This window comes from Vidua chalybeata, chromosome 8 (assembly GCF_026979565.1).
Source record: "Vidua chalybeata isolate OUT-0048 chromosome 8, bVidCha1 merged haplotype, whole genome shotgun sequence".
Lineage (NCBI taxonomy): Eukaryota > Metazoa > Chordata > Aves > Passeriformes > Viduidae > Vidua > Vidua chalybeata.
Window position 1 is genome coordinate 22,904,996 of NC_071537.1, and position 18,082 is coordinate 22,923,077.

At 35.4% G+C, this 18,082-nt stretch overlaps 1 protein-coding gene across 10 annotated transcripts in view; it reads right to left on the minus strand.

Annotated features, from left to right (window-relative positions):
* The window catches only part of KCNMA1 (potassium calcium-activated channel subfamily M alpha 1), a 421,854-nt gene that overhangs the window by 215,003 nt on the left and 188,769 nt on the right, over window positions 1-18,082 (minus strand). For all 10 annotated transcript variants that reach the window (XM_053948612.1, XM_053948610.1, XM_053948611.1 and 7 more), the window contains exon 3: window positions 16,401-16,462. In XM_053948612.1, coding sequence (XP_053804587.1) covers window positions 16,401-16,462 — 62 coding nt within the window. The remainder of the gene's footprint in view (window positions 1-16,400; window positions 16,463-18,082) is intronic.

An 18,082-nucleotide genomic window follows, 5' to 3' on the forward strand; every position in this document is an offset into this window, starting at 1 on the left:
CTACTCCTCTCTCTCCCATCTGTAACATTCCAAAATTACTTTTGCTACAGATTTCTTTTGTTTTTGGAGTCATTTGCAAGCTCTGAAATCTCAACAGGCCTTTTAGACTTGGCAAGATAATTTTTCCTTTGCCAAAGGAGGAGGAAGTTCATACAGTAATACCACCAGAAATCAAATGTGAATATTTTATTTAGTGGGAAGTAATTTATATAGTGGGAAGAATCACTCACTGTCTTTCCTTACATTTCCTGGCATGCTTGGCACGTTCATTTTTATTGGTTTTAGTCAATTAAGCTGAGTTGCTCATTCTAGAAGCAGTATTTTTTTTTATTTGCTTTAGGAGCAAATAATTTCCACTGAGGAAAAAAGAAAAAAAAATTAAAAATCAACCTACATCTTATGTATAAGGAATCTTTAACAAAAAAAAAAATGATCCCAGCATCCCAAATGTTTGTTAAGCTCTTGGTTTAATGATAACAAATAATGCCTCAGCAATGTCACCTCTTTATGGGAATGCTACAATCTCATACTAAATCTCATAATAAAACCATGATGCATATCTTTTTGTCCACCAAGTTATTACTATGCCTTCTAAACCTGTATCACAATCTGCCAATTTATTTAATTGTTGGAAAACTAAGATCATGACTGACATGAATATGAGCTGCACGAAGAACAAGTGAAAAAGCAACAATCTCCATAAAAAGAAATTGTACCTGAGAGGATTCCCCTCTATAAAGTGGAAATTATCTGACACTTGATAAATAAATTAGGAAGGAAGAATTAGAAAGATTGCTTACTCTGTTTTAAATTGCATACCCTGCCCCCACACTTATCATAGTTTACATCTGTTTACATTTACAGTACTCCAAGAAGACATGGAACAAAGTCAGAATTCAGATGTCTTCAAAATACTTTGCTTGGTGTAGTTACAATTTGCCACAGTTTACAATTAAAATGACGGAAAAAATATTTCCTAGAGTAAGGATCTAACTAAATGCCATTGAGTGGCTAATTGAATAAGAGCTGCCCTTGTGGGACCCCCTGAGGACACTGAGCTGCCCTAACTTGTCAACTGTCCTGGGAAGCTCACCTTCAGTAAATGGCATCTTCCCTCTTTTGCACACACCAATGCATGAGCCAGTGGCCACAGAAGACAGTTAAAAGCTATAAGTAAATACATAAGTGATGGCCATATTTGGGATGAGCTTCTTATTAACACTTATCAATGTGCCTCATGTAAATTATACCTTCATACAAAGTCAATCTGTTGTAGATGACTTCCTTGAATTTTGATTTTACCTAAGTAATTTTGCAGATGAGATATGCCTGACATTGCTGGATCCAGGAAAACTTAAGTCTCTTGTTACTTGGTAGAAAAAAAAAGTAGCCATTACTCATTTTTCAAAAACCAAGAAGCTTCAGATAATCAAGGTCACAGACTTATGTGACTAATTCTAAAGTATCATGTGAGGCAGAGAGTAGAGGATGATTAAAAGTAGTGAAATCTCAGGAGAAAACAAATCACATCAAAATCATGTCCAAAAAATTACTATTTTTGACAAAAAAAATGTAAAGTGCAAGCAAATGGCTGAAAAAGGGGTAAGATGGGAGGCACAGTGCAACATGTGGCAGAACCAATAAACATTGCAGTTTTTCAGGAAATATGTTTGTCACAGACATGTCTCTCAAGCCACTCTTCAAGAGATCAGAAGAAACTTTTTTCTGTCCCACTTCCTACCATATCATATAGTGCAATATAGAAAGATATTAAGCTACAGAGTCCAAAGGAGGGTATCAAAGATAGTGAAAGGTGTGAAGGGACGCCATGTGAGGAGCAGCTGAGGCCCCTTGGTCTGTTCAGCCTGGACAAGAGAGACTGAGGGCAGACCTCACTGCAGTTACAACTTCCTGGTGAGGGGAAGAGGAGGGCAGGCACTGATGTCTGCTCTGTGGTGACAGTGACAGGATCTGAGGAAATGGCCTGAAGCTGAGTCAGGCGAGGTTTAGGTTGGATATCAGGAAAAGGTTCTTCACCAGAGGGTGGCTGGGCACTGGAACAGCTCCCCAGGGCAGAGGTCACAGCGCCAGCCTGACAGAGCTCGAGCAGTGTTTGGACAATGCTCTCAGGCACATGGTGTCACTCTTGGGGATGATTCTGTGGAAGGCCAGAAGTTGGACTTTATCTTTGTGGGTCCCTTCCAAGTCAGCACTGTCTGAGATTCTTTGCAATGCAATATTTCACAGGAGAATAACTAGTGCTGGATGGTGCTGTGTTACTGCATCGTACTCACAGCAAGATCTGAAATCCTTTTATACTTCTTTTGAATTCATTTTATTAGTGACAAAAATCAAGGAAAGTTCCAAAACATCTCCCATCACCTGCTCCCCCCTCCCCCAAAAAAAAAGCAATGCCTGATCTGTCACAAGGAGGAATATAAAATAGACTCCCTACAGTTCCTTGGGAAGTCCCAGCCTGAGTAACCAGAGGAAGGGAACTTTGGCTTCACTGACTCACATCAAGATGTTCCAGTGATATTTTTTTTTTTTGGTTATTCTCATTTTTAATCTAAACATAAAAACCCCAAATCACAATTGAAATGAACAGGGCTAATGCCTTTAATAATGTTCCGCTCTTTATTAAAAAGATCAGCTGGGCAGGGGGCTCAACACAGAGCTCGCCCCCACTGTTGTAGCTTTCCCGCTCCTTCCGTGGTGGCAGCACCAGGGCTCTCTGTCCCTATCTCCCTGCTTCTCAGAGCCTAATATAGTCTGTTCTTTCATAGGTGATGGCGACGGTTAAAAGTCAATCAGGGGATGTGTTTCCCTCTTCCTCAACTAGGGCATTTGTCTAGACTCCTCTACTGTGTTCAGTTTTTGATTTATATTCCTTTTTATCTCCTAAAAATACTCCCATGATCCTAAGGGGTTTTTATTTGCATGTTAGTCCCAGAATGGCAGCGTGGAGGGTTGGGAGGCCAGTTATCTCCAGGTAGTTTAGAGAAAACAAACAGAGCAATTAGCTAATTAGCATTTCAATATCGGTACTTAGCTAGAGTTAGTAGTTTTTTTAGTGTTGCCATGGGAACTAGGAAGGCCCTGCCCGAGTCTCTGGGGAACACGTGGAAATTGTTCATTACAACAATTATTTCTGTATCATTATGAATTCACTTCCTAATTACTGCATGCCTTTTTCCATGTTGTGCATTTCATCCAGCAAGATCAAACTATAGAAATAAATATGTCCTACTGTACACTCTCACTGCATTACAGAAACTAAGACAGAGAAAACAGATTTTCCTATTCATACAAGTCATCACCAAATAGAATATGGGATGTAGATCAGTGAATATAAACGGCATTGTTTGTAAAACTTTTGCCTTGTGGGTTGGTTTTTGAGGGGTGGGTTTTTTGGTTGTTGGGTTTTTTCTGCTCCAAACACTGTTGCTAAGACACAGGGTTGTGAACAGTGACAGGATATATTTTCCAGGACATAAATGGCAATGAGTCTATATTCCATTTAAATTACTGAATGCCTTAAGCAGGAGGGAGGTACTTGTATCTGCTTTCTGTCAACTTAATATTTCAAACAAAGATATGTAGGATTAGTGGGCTTTGAAATGGAGTTAAAGTTGGGGTTTTTTAATGCAGTGATACAGCTTTTAGGTAGGTATAGTCACACTGAAACACTAATAAAATACAGATGGAATGAATATTTCTCAAAACAGACTAGAAAATGTAAATATTTAGAAAAACTGATGTCGTGCATTTCTGTAGTAGACTTCAAAACTTGGATTTATTTTTATCCTTTTATCCTTTTTATTTACAGGCTTTTACAAGCAGTAACAAACTAATGCTACTGCTGTGAAAATATCCAGAAGAAACAGAAACACACATTTTTCGTTCTATTCATCAGACTTTTTCTTAATATTCTGTACATCACAGGAACTGTGAGACAAACTGGGAGAACAAAGAGAATATTTGAGTCACTACAGAAAAGTACTGTGCTCATCTATGTGCACAGACTATCCAGATCCATTCAAGTTTTAAGAACCTATTTTCAGAATGGTTATTTCTACACAGACACACAAAAATACAGTATTATGCAATATATGCTAACCAGCACATATAATGTGTGAGCATGCATACAGCTATTGCTGAAGACAGGTTTCACCAGTTGGAAAGAAATTAAATTCTGGGCATCAGTTCAAATAATACACAGCTTCTGCAATGAGAACTGAAGGAAAAGTTTTCTTCATAACTAATAGCATGAGATTATTTTTGTATTGACTAAATGGGCATCAGTAAAAACAGAGAGCACTACATTAATTTTGCCTTTCATAAATAACTATCATGTTTTCATAAATAGCCAAAGAATAAGAAAATGCAGGTATTCATTAAAATTAATCACTCAAAAATCATTGAAAATTTAATGTCCAGTAGTACCCAATATGGACTGCAAAAATGCTCAAACTGAAATGTCAGATATAAAATAAAACTACCAAAGAGTTCAGGGGTAAAAAAAATAAAACAACTGCTACAATGGTTCAGTCTAAAACCATGTATTATTTAAAAAAAAAAAACTGAAAATAAGTTTGTTAAATTAATACCAAAAAATGAGCATTAAAATTTGATTTTAACATGCCTAGAAATAGCTCTACAAAAGGTTAGTGGAAAGATCACTAACAGGAGAGAAAAAGAAAAAAAAAGGTAAATGGAAGATAAAACCAAAGATTTAGATTGAAAGCTAAGACATGTTTTTAAAAGCAAGATCAGTTAACCACTGCAAGTAGATCTCCAGGCAAATGGAAAACTTTGTAACACATCACATCTTAAAAATGAAGTCTAAATATCTTTCTGATCAGAAGACATTTGTTTAAAGCAAAATACTGTATAAACTGTTATATTAAGAAATGTGACAAAATTACCAGAATAGGCCCTTTGGCTTAAATTCCAGAATCAGTGGTATTTCACAATCTCATTTAGCCTTTTCCCCAGTCTACAACCACAGGAATTTAAAAAATAAACTATTTAAGAAATCCTTAGCTAAGATATCATAATGTCTTCATGTGCATCTAAAAATTAAATGAAAAAATTGAAATATTTTGACTCTAGTTTTATAATAGATAAATAATCACCAATACTGGTTCAGGAGGAGTTTAATTTTTAGCTTTATTTCATCTTTATAAATTTCCAAAATCAATAAACAAGAGAATCCATTTCAACTGATGTTTTCTTCATTTAGCATTCTCAGTTCAAAGAATATCCCTGGTACTCTGTTGCAATTTGATTTTAACAAAGGCAAAGGAAGATAATCCTGAACCTACTTTCAGTCTTTTCTATTTTTGCTTTTATTCTACTCCATTGATTTTATATAAAATGTTTGCAATGCTTCAATCTACAGGAAAAGTGTAATACTGTAAAAGTGTAATCTGACTTTATACAGAGACTAATAATCTGGTTGATACTAAGAATAGTAAATTTTTTACTTATTGACTTTGATACAAGTTTATGAGTCTTATTTCTCACCTGAATTTCATCATATCAATAAAATGCAAGTCATTGACACCAAATTTCAAATGTAAGGTGGGAAAAATTTGAGCTTAAAATTAAGTTATCAAAGAGCTTTAGGAGAATTTAAGTATTGGTGTTATTCAGAATGATTAGTTGCAGTGATGAATGGATATTCTGTAAATAATAGTATACTGATTGTTGACACCAGTATCTACTTCTATTTTTTAAAATCTAAGTCACCCATGAGTGTTGTGACTAATATGATTCTGAATAGCAAACCAGCCATCAGTTATCTGAGTTCAGACACATTACATCACCTTTTACTCAGAATGAATACTGTTTGACAGTATAAATACAAAAAATATCAAAAGATACTTCATATAATCCATATAATGTTCCTCTTAGAATTCCATTTTTATCACAGGAATGGATAGAAACTGAGCTACCTTGGTTGAAAAATGATCTTGCTCAGCAGACATGGAGTGTAATTAAGACAAATTTAAATAATTACATGAAAATAGAAAATCCCTTTGTTTTGAGAAAGTATTAGGTTCAGAATGGTAGCAAGAACACATAGGGCTGATGCAATATCTTTTAAGGTTATCAGCAATAGACTTACATTTCTTAAAGAACCTTACAGGTATCACAGTCTCCAGTAAACTCATGCCATTTCCTGAATTGTAAGAATTGATTACTTTATGGATATTGAGCTTGCATGAAATTCACTATTTCAAATGCTTATCAAAATACAAAACCTGTGAGAAAACAAATCTTCAAATCTCTAAGAAAAGTCATTTCAGCAATGACTTATTCACCATAAAATTGTTCCACTCAAGGTCTGGCCCCTGGTTTTGAGGCCAAATAATTCCCATCACTAGCAGATGAATAAATATGCCACAAGCTAAAAATCTTGCTAAAGAACAGCCTGCTCCACTCCCTGTAATTGCGCTAGATTTTATAAGAGTAATAAAAACTTTATGAAAAGTGAGCACGATCTAGTACAATGCCACAAATTGCCATTTTAATATTAATCACATTTGTATTTAATACTTTCTCCTATTGAGGCTTGTAGAGGGTACTCTATCACATGTACCTGGTGCTGAACACAGCTGATTGCTTATCTTTGGTTCTTGTTCAGCACCATTTCTGTGCCTCACAAATAAAAGGTAAAATATTGTAATGCTCCATTACAAATTTTCTTCTATACACAGTAATTAGACCTTACAATTCCCTTTGTGAAGCTGGTGTTCTGTCAGGTCTTTGACGATTTAAAAAAAAAAAAAAAAAGGGCAGGGGGTGGCACAGAAGAAAGGTGGGACAATGATGTTTGCTACAATGCACCAAGGATCTATAAAAGACTCAAAATGCTTACAAAGTACAGGGAAGGGAGGAAAGCCTGCAGGTATTCATGCTCATGTATACGGGATTTCCCTTTTCGTTTTTCAGTGTTGTTGGATTCCAGCTCTGGTATTTACTGAAGAGAGAGAGCTCTTTTCCTCCTGGTTGCTTAATTAACATGGCACAGTTGGCCCTGTGACTCTGTCAGAAATGACACATGCGTCAAAAGTGGAATGGGTGTCCTTGCTGCAAGGAATTCTATTTTTAAGCAGAAATGACTCATCAACTACTGGGGTGTCCCAAAAGCTACAATTTGTCAAGCTGTCAGGAGAAAAGGGAGGGGGAAAAAAAAGCAAAAGAGGTCACATATTTATTTGTATCTGTAGCTTAAAAAGCAGAGGGATAAGGCTGATTATACGTTTAACTCCATTCTGAAAAGCAATCGTCTATGCAAGCCATGTTTTGGTAACAGCTATATGGTCTGGTATTTTTAAAACCTCGGCTGAGTTATCTCCTCTTTTAGATTATATAGATCTGGGAAATTGTCCAGTAATAAGGAAGAATGCTTCTAGTTCAGTGTGCACAACTAATCTGTCTACAGGGAAAGAAAGCATGGGACAAAATATTTGCAGATGCATTGTCATATGCTTTGGGATGAAACAAAAAATGCAGACATTCATTTGGAAAGAGAAAAAAAAATAAAGAAAGATTCTAACCTGTATATTAATTATACACTGGTGGGGTTTTTTAAAGAATTTTAATTATAATTTAAGAATATGTTCCTGTAGCAATACTGGAAACACATCAAGCCACATGGTATGAGTTTATGAAAACAGAGAAGTGAAACTGAGCAGGACATAAATGTGATTTATACGGTTTCCTTACACAAACTGACCTTCAAATTATTGTGTAGGTGGTGAAAACCAACACAGGGCAGGCTTCCTGAGAACTTGTTTCCAGTGAAAGTTACCAGAACCTAAGTTATTAAATCTAAGCAAATAAATGCTAATCTAAATATTTTTATCCATATTTCTTAAGTCAGATCTAAGTCATTATGAAAAATATGTACGTAAGCATAACAGTGTCAATAAGCTTATTTTATTGATGCTCTAGAAACAGTAAATTATTATTCAGAGACAACAATAATTAGTAAATTGTCATTCATGCCAGCAAGCAAGCGCTTCAGATGCTACATAGCATGTAGTGCTGAAACACAAATATAATTTTCAAAATAAATATAAATTTAAAAGACTAGCAAACCACAGGAATGAGAAACAGATGTTCTATTACAATCATTTTTTATCCATAGTCATGGGTAGAATTTTAAAAAGGACATTGGTTCTGGGTTTTTTTAGATAACAGACATAACTTTTAACACTCTGGTTTCACTGGACTCAGAAACTTGAGTTCATGCAGAGATATGAATTGCATATGGTATCAAAACTAATGCAAGATTTCTGGAAGCAGGGCAGCAGAGGATAAACTCCTGAACTTAAAGCATCGTTTAGAAGTATGATTTTCTAAACATGCCTGATTATGCCTGACATCTGCCTTCAGGTGAACCTTCAGGTGAAAGACCTTACTCTTGCATAAATCAAACTTTGAGATCCTGCTCTACAGAAGCTAATGAAATTTAGAGCAGATGGGAATAATCTTCCCAAAACAGAACTAGAAATCAATGAAGACTGCCAGGAATCAACTAGAAGCAGCTGTCAATTTGCAGTTCTTTTTCAGCCTGATGTTTAACCTGATGCCTTTGGATTTATCAGCACACAAAAGCAGAAACAATTAATTGGAAAAGAAAGATACAGTTTGGCACACAGGAGGGTTGAATACCAGTGTTATTCAAATGTCCTTTAACAATGGGCACTTGATTGGAGAAAACCTGCCAGGTGAGGCAAAAATCTGCTACAGCCTTTGTCAAGCCACTGCCTTGCCCCTCCTACTTGAAGGAGTTCAGGTATCTCACATGAAGCATAACAGCATACAAAACCAAACCACCCCTCAGAAGAGAGAAAAGAATTTGACTCAAAAGCATATTGTAACATCCATGTCCAAACATACATGTTTAAATTTATTTCTTGCCAACAGCTCCAGAGAAAGCAGTAAACTCACTTGCCATAAATGCCACTTGTGTCATCTATGGTGTCAGAATGGACTTGGAACACAGTAGGGGGAAAAAGAATATTCTACCTCATGGTAAAAATATTTGTTGTATTTGTTATTCATTTTCAGACAAGAAATAAAATGCTATTGTCTAACACCAAATTCCCAGAAATATTCCTGTATGTCTACACACAGCCTCCAGATTTAAAAGAAAAAAAAAAAACAAACAAACCCAAAAACAAAACACACACAGATCAGCCACATTAAATGACCAAAGGCTTATCTAAGTAATCGTGGCTTTGAACTGCAAAGCAACATGTTATCAAAACAGAGTCTGCCTTGAGCTAGGATCACTCATCTTCCTTGGGCTTGGATCCATTTGTCTTCTGAGAGTCTCTGAGTTTATAATAATATCAATAAGAAAATCTCTTACAAAAGATGGCGGTGTTAAATGCTCACTTTTTATCCATGGCATTTTTAGGCAAAAAAAATATTCCTGTAAGACTGAAATTGTAGAGACACCCTTGCCACTCTTGCAAGCTTAGATCTTCAGAGCAACCATGTGGTCTTAATTTCCTTCTGGCCGCCCAGGCCACACAGTCAGCTTTACATTGCAGAAGACATAACAATCATATATTCCAACATCCTAACAACCAAAATATCACCAAGGATAACTTGCACATTACCAAATACCAGTGATGCAGGAAATTCCATGATCATCCTATGATTTTTTTTCTGATCCTTTTCCAATATTTCACCACTGTCACAGCTATCAAACTTTCCTTAAGTTCCAAACTAAATCTGCAAAGTCGCAAATTATATAGCTAACAAGCTATACAAATTAGACAACACCTAAATCAGACCTCCATTTCCAATTAATTTGCTCCATTTATTCTTCAAAGAGAGAAACTTGAGAGAGCAGCATGTATTACTCTCCTAAAAAAGTGCTGTCTTAACAATGCGCCAGTGATACAGATTTTTGCCTATACTGAAATCAGATTTCTGCCAATTAACTAGAAACTGGAGAAGGAAAAACTAATGGCCAAATGTTTAAAAAGAATTAGTACATTCCAAGTAACCCTTAAAAAAGAAGGATCTGATTCCTGAAATACAGTACTCTCATTTGTCTAAGAGATGACAAAATTTAAACCATATAAGAATTTGCTTATGAAAAAGTGAGGACTTAGCTATTTAATGATTGGACTCTTAAGCCTGCTATGTTCAGTATAAACACATTAATTTAAGTGACAGATATTTACTTAAAGGCCTATCTAGCAACATTTTCATACAAATAAAGTCAGTAAATATCACTGCACGTACAAAGTTTTGCTCTTTCAGATTACTGACTTATTTTTGGAATAATAAAATTATACAAACTTGAACTTCAGTGATCCCTTAGCATAGCATGCAACTGGCTGCAGCTGGCAAGCAGCTTTGCAGAAAATGACCTGACTCTAAGCCACCCATGGGCTCTTGCAGTAAAGAAGGTCAGCAGAATTTTCCAGGCTGCTTTATGAAATGTGTCTCCAGCATGAAGACATAGACGCCGCGGAGTGAGACCAGTGAAAGGGACAAAGATGTTAAGGGACTAGAGTCCTGTCATATGAGGAGGGATGAGAGACTCTTTTGTCTGACAAAGGCTTAAAAAAAATCTTACCAATCTATAAATATCTATCTATAAATACCTGAATCTATCTATAAATACCTGAAGGAGCCTCCTTCAGATATTAAGAAAAGAGAGCCAAACTCTACTCAATGGTACTCAGTGACAGTTACTGGGATCTTTTACAAGGCCCAACAATTCAGAAAAGTAATCCCACTGGAATTTATCACATCATCAAGGTTGTGCATCACAATTACTAAGAATTTCTGTAGACCATCAAAGAATAAAAACAACACCCAAAAATTTCCCCAGAGCTTGATTTGTTGATTATTATGAAAGGAACTCTATTTTTGTTTGCCATTTTATGTGAAACTCATTCACAGTGTTGCTCATTTAATTCATTTGCAACAATTCATTTTCATTATTGAGCAAACACAAACTACTGGCATTGATTAACAAAAACTTCATTACAGTGGTTTGTCTAGAGAACTCTGAGTATTTCCATATTGCCTAACAACAGACTCTATACCACTAGCAAAAATCAGCATAATCCAGTGTTATTTCAACACATACAGAGGAATTCCCTTTATTCATTATTATAATCTCCTAAATAGATTGGAGGAGTTGTGCAGGTAGTGTTTTACAAATTTTATCTGCATATAATTTGCTAAACTCAAGCCCTCTGAACGTGTCATAGAATGAATGCAAACACTGAGCTAAGAGATGGATAGTACATAAATCATGCATCTCATTTTTCAGTATGACTCACTACATCCAGATTTTTTAATAATTCAAGACAACACACGATAGGTGGTTAAGGGACAATGTCTAACAACAAGACTAGGAGACATATAATCATACCTAATCCCTTTGTCCTAGAGAGGCAAGCACATAGTAACACATGGACAATCATTACCAGGTGGTTTTTTGCCTCCACTGTGCCCTGTTTCTTTTGGTTTTTGCCTTATAATAATCATATCACTGCTGTTGCTGGATTTGACTCATAATTAACACCATCTGTGCCTAACAAAGACCTTCAATCATCCTGGTATTCAGTTGCCTGCAGAGGCCATGTATTGAGCTGCACACCCACCTGGCTTCATCTGTAGCATGCTAATGAAAGCAATGAATCTTAGCTATGGACACTTTCCCAGGAAAATCTGCAGAGCAGTGAAGAAAATTAAAGTTCATTGTCACAAATAAGGCTTTCTTCTAGAAATCACTTTTCAATTAAAGCAATAATGGTGTACACTCAGTACTGACTGCAAGCACTGTAAAGATAAAATTAAAATATTTACATCCAAAAATCTTATTTAATGATGTATCAGTTTAAAGGGTATTGACTGAGACTTTATGTACCACAAATTTTGTGATCTGCTGAAAATCATCAGTAGGAACAACTGAAGTTACAATTCTGTTATAATACTAAAAAACAAGCTACTTCAAAATAAATGAAGCTTAAATATATAAGTGAATTTAACAAGAAATTCACTTATATATTTAAGGTAAATTTTCTTTGAATCAGAAAATTACACCTATCACTCCATTTGACAAGTGAACAGTTAATAAAATCAAGGGAAATTGAAAGGTTTTTTTTTTTCCCTTTTTATACAAAAAAGAGGTGAGGAGAACACATATAACTGTATTTCCTTCAGCATGGAACAAAAGTTATCAGCTCAAAGAAATGGCCAGAAATTGATGCAGTGTGAACAAAATTAAAATTAGCAAAATATTAACATTTTACAACACCACCAGCTGCATGGAACTGTGGGAGACTTACTTCCCAAGACTGCAGGGAACAATACTGTTTTAGTCTACTTGCCAAGACATAGAACCATTGTAATTTTAGCAATTTCAGCAATGGTAAACATAATCTAACAGCATTTCCTTGAACCAGATCCCAGGATTTTAAGTCAACTTTTACATCTCTTAGTCAAGCACAAAAAAAAAACTATATATATATATATTAACTCTACTGTGTACTTAGTATGAAGGAATGCTCCTGTAGCAACTTAGTGTGGCTTAATGAGTGTACTAAGACAAACTTTATAAAAATAATTAAAATACTTTTGCATGAGTAGGTTTCACTATAAGCAGGAAAGCTTGAAACAAAGTTTAGTACAATTTAAGTCCTACTTACTTAACTCTTCAAATATGAAGATTGAAGGCTATGTAAAATCTGTACACACTCAAGATACTGGTAAATACATACTTCAGAGTACAGAACCATGAACTGCACAGGATATCCTCAGCAAAATGATATACCACAGCCCTACAACTGGTTACTTGAGGAAAAAAAAAAGAAAATCAATCTTTTACTTTTTTATGTCTTGCAAATTGAAAAGAAATAATACATTCAGAAAACCAAACTGTAACCTGAAAACAATAATAAAATCAAAGCTCAAACTGAACTTTTTCTACTAAGTGATTTCTGATCTTATTAGACTTATTAGATTGCTATTAAACAAGTGGACAAAAGCACCTAGGTTGGAATCATAAAGTCTAACTGTTAGCATAGGTGAGACAGACTTGCTTCACCCTAAATAATAAAGACAACACCCAAAAAATGAACTGAGAGGTACCATAGGAGACTGAAGAAGCACAAGAAAACTGTCTTCCTGAAGGGAATCACAATCCTTTCAAAAAGTCGTCCACATACAGAATAGAACACAAAAATACAATTAATATGTGTCTTTAAAAGTGAACTTTTATGCAGTCAGATATATAGGGGGATACTTTATACATATAATAAAAGTTGGACCAAAGGAAGAATAATGATGCAGTAATCACAATGTCAGCAATAAAGTTGCAACCATGACAAGTGGCTTAACACTTAAATATGTTTCCATCTTTCTTATAAGAAGTATCTTTTTGTGCTCTCTCTCTTGTCATAGCATTGATGAAAAAGGTATGGAGATATGGAGGGTATGTAGGGTATTTTCTGATAGTTTTAGAAACATATAAAGCTTTAAGGAAAGTCACATTTGACTAAGAATAGACACATTTGTGAAAAGCACAAAGGGGATGCCTATGATAATTGTGCCCATTTTTTGTGATGAAGTATGGTGCAGAATCTGAAGTTTGTACCAGAAACAGAATCAGTACAGAAATATTTTACAGCAACACAAAGCTACTTAATTGGCTCTGCTGAGATGTAGGACTAACTGGCATGGAGAATGTTGAAGCTGTACCATTTTCTGAGCTCAGATCTCTCCAAAGAGCATTGCACTGGATGTGCCATTTCATCTGGTACTGCTCTGGTAGAGTGATTACCTGGGTAACATAAAAATGATCTTAGTTCACCCTCCTCTCACAGCTGTGACAACCTTCATACTTCAATTCAGCCTTCATACAATTAATCATGACACATGCTTGCTTGAAAAAAACTCTATGGTCTTTTCACTCTTCCCTTCAGTATATAATGAAACAGTGTTGTTTTTCCCATCTTTCTTGATGCCCCTTTGGTATGAAGTCACCAGGATTCCTTTGTGGACATACCATCATTGCATCTATAAATCTATAGACAGATTAAGGGTCTTGGATGAATAAATCACTGCCAAGATCTGTTAGACAATTGCTCACACTTGCACTCTTCAGCTTTGGCTTGAAGTCACAATTTTTATAACTCTCCACATAAGAGCCAGTAACAGGTGAGAGTGCATGGCCCAGGCAGAACACACCAGCTCTGGAACGCATTGTTAAGGGAAAGCACACCCTGGTGCATGGCACCACCTCTCTGGTGGGAGCATCAGAGCCTATTGGTCCCCACTGATCCTGGGCAAGCTGCTTTGTTGAGGATACCACTAGTATTCCTCTCAGGCTACCTTCATTATTTTCTGTTTGACCAAATTCTCAAAGGAATGACTTTTTCCAAGCATGCACTTGCAGATCTTAAATAGACTGATATACCACTGTATTTGATTCTACATTGCTGAAATGGGTGTCAGGTCAGCAGAAGAAAATAAAGCAGAATTTTTCCCTGTAGGGATATATCTGAAGTTTTTCTAACATGAATTAATCTACTAAGCATTTACCAAAAAAAAAAAAAAAAAAAAAAAATTGAAAAGACTAAGATGTGTGTAGAACTAAAGGAGGGTAAGAGGGGAGAAAGAAGGAGAAACTGAAGAGAAAGTGTGCAAGTACAGTATACTAAATTCAGGATCTTAAATTTAAACTGCAGCACGAGTTAAACATTGACTGAAAACCAAGAGAAATGGCTAGTTAAAACACTTGCTGATCAAGCAGTCAATAAGCTGGTAGCAGTACATGGATTGGGTGGCAAAAGAAAGCTCAAGTGTCCCAGAGACTCTACCATGTTGTGTGCTTTGCTCTCCTTGAGGAAAACAATCAAAGACTCAAAAATGCAGTGCCTAAAATACATCATATATTCCATTAGTTTCACAAAAATCAATTACCCCAACACATAGCTGTAGTTGATCTGAAATTGAAACGTAAGTAAAAACAGGTTTTAATCTATTCCACACTTTTGACCTAGAAATATCAGAAGCTTTGCCACTGTGCTTTAGAAAGTTTTACAAAGGTCTTCAGAAAGGGACCACCTTACATACTTCAGCGCTGACGTATTAAGGAAAAATTGCTAAAATTAACAGAAACACTCACTGCAATGTTAAGAAGGATTGTCCTCACTTCAAGGGAGCTCAAGACAGAATTTGAGTTTTCCCACCACTTGGCTCCTCTTCACAAAGAAAATCTCTGCTTTAGTTATCTGTATTATATTTGACACATCTACGACTTCAAACTTGCACAATACAGAGCTGGCATCCAAGTAGCCAAGAATGTCTTTTGCTGGTGCCACTACCTTCCTAAATATCAGGATGTTCAGATGTCAACAATGGAATGTCTGACTTTCTGAGTCACAGAATGACTGTTTTAGAACATTACAGACAGTAGGCAGGCTCACATGGACTGACTCTGGTGTACAATCTTAACTGTTGCAGTAATGGAAAACCTTAAACTAGTTCAGAGAAAAACAGCAAGCATGTCATCATAGACCTTTAAATTGCTATTGATTCTTCAGAATATCACTCTCCCAAAAGAACTGTATTCAAGGAAGAATATTTTTTAAGTCCCTTTTTATTTGTTTCTTCTGTGTTAGGCTACTACTCTGACTATTACAACACTGACAGTGCCCAGCTTTATCTGAACACAAGGGTGGAGTATGAACAATATTAAAATATGGTCTGAGTTACCCTCGTTTGTATCAAATCACCACACAGCCTGGTGAAACTTTCTACTGCCTGGCCAAAACCACAACACTGCATGATAACATCAGAGTAAACCTAAAAAATACTGAGATGCTTTGCAGACTATTAGTACTAGTTCACCTTATCTTGGTAGAAGCCTATCACACTCAGAAACTGGAAATACAGAGATGCAAGATACAATGCTCGTACTGTCTAATTCATGCAGAGGTTTTCAGAAGTGTTCTTGTCAGTCTCCCCAGATGCTTTTTTCCTCCTCCAAACTGCAATTTTCTGACAAATATTTTTAGCCTGTATTTCTTATCCTTGTCTTGATTTGAAAGATTCTACATGCGTAATGAATATAAAAACTGTAATTTTGCAATACTATGTGTAATCTCAATACACAAAATTAGTTTTCCTCTCCATTCTACAGAACCAATGTGATTGTGTTCACTTTAGCTCATATAATATTTTTCCCATTCTTGAGTTAATTTTGTAGAACCTTCGCTATTATAAAGTTCTTTGCACTCAGGCGATGAGACCAAGCACTGATTTGAAGTAGATGAATGGAGAAATTCAGAGATGTATAATTGCTGCAGGAAAGGAGAGAAAGGAAAATGTACTCAAATACTCACTTTGATGAATCTATGAAGTATATTACAAGAGCACCAATACTAAGAGCGAAGACTAAGACAACCTACAAAAGAAAAGAAAAGAGTAATTATTTAACAACATTAACCATTTATTCTTTTACATACAAAAAAAGACAACAAAAATAAATCATATGCTAGTTTAATTTCAGCTCTGATTTTCTTTAGAAAATTAGTCCTACTTGAGCTTCAAACATTATATATTATCATAGAATGCTTTCTTGAATTAAAAAAGAGACAAACAATCTGGCTTTAACAGACTTCAGGATTGCTCATTGGTGCATAAACCAAGATTGACCAAACTTCCATTTATAGTTGTGAAACCCACAGGAAAACTGTAAGAATGCACTCCTGTCCATAGAGACTATAGTGAACTTTCAAACAGTTTAAAGCAATATTTGATGCAGCACATCATGACAGTTATGACTTTTGTTGGCAGTCTTAACTGTTAAAGCTACAGATGAGTACTGGAATAAAAATAGCTTGATTCATTACAGGCTTCAGATTTCTTTCTGAAGCTGCTGTATTTTGAACAAGCCTGACTGAGGATCACAGTGCAAGGAGGGGACACACGAGGTTTTTCATTCTAAGCAGACATTCTGAAACGATGTAGACATTCCTCTGCTCCCAGCTATCACTCAATGCTGTAAAGGCAGCATGTGAAGCAAGGTATAATAATTATTACATAACCAAACTCTGAAGTTCTGCATGGCCAATATCAAACATGTACATACCTTCCAATAAAATAGTCATTAATGTATGGGTATTACATAATTACTACTAATTGTTGAAATAACTATTCAACTGAAAGTTTAAATTATTTTTCCTTACTTTGATATCTTGCTGACCATTTTTTATTTTGTGAATGTCTGAAAAGGGTATTTTGCCTGAGTACAAGTATCTGTTGTCTTGTCTGATGCATTATCACCTGAACCAGTGAGATTTGTCCATCAAATTCAAGAATCGAAGCATGAAATTAATTGAAATAACATTTTTACCTCCTAAATCTAATATATTGTTAACATCTAGAGTTTAAATCTTCTTTCATTGTGTACAGGTGTTGCAAGGCGAAAGAAGCTATTAAATTCATATCAACTGGTAGGAGTCTCACCATCACAAGAAATTATAGTGGAGGATAGAACTTGTGGATCATTATCTGACAATATACCCCAAATTATGATTAGCAGTGATCCCAAGACCCATTTTTTTTAAATTAAGATAATAAGAATCAAATTATTATGCATACTCTACCCTACCTGTTGGAATACTCCAAGCTACATACAATCATGGTTTCAATCTGAATCAAATCTGCACCATTATTTATTATCAATCCATTTCAAGGAAAGTCTTATTTTTTAAAAAACAGAATTGTAAAGAGTGCTGAGTGTCCTGAAAACACAGAGGTTAGAATTCTGTCAAAAATTTTGCTTTTTTCCAAAACAGTTTTAAACACAGCTATTCACTTTCAAATAATTTAAAGTCAAGAATTGGTGGTAATGTTTTACCCTGCTTTCATACTAACAACACCCTCAAAACCACTATTAAATACAGGTATCTCTTAAAAAAAAAGAAAAAGTAAAAAAACCAGCAATCAAAACCAATAAAAAGCAATCAATCTACAAATATCAGAAGAAAAAAAAGAAGAAAAAAACAATCCAAAAAAGCCA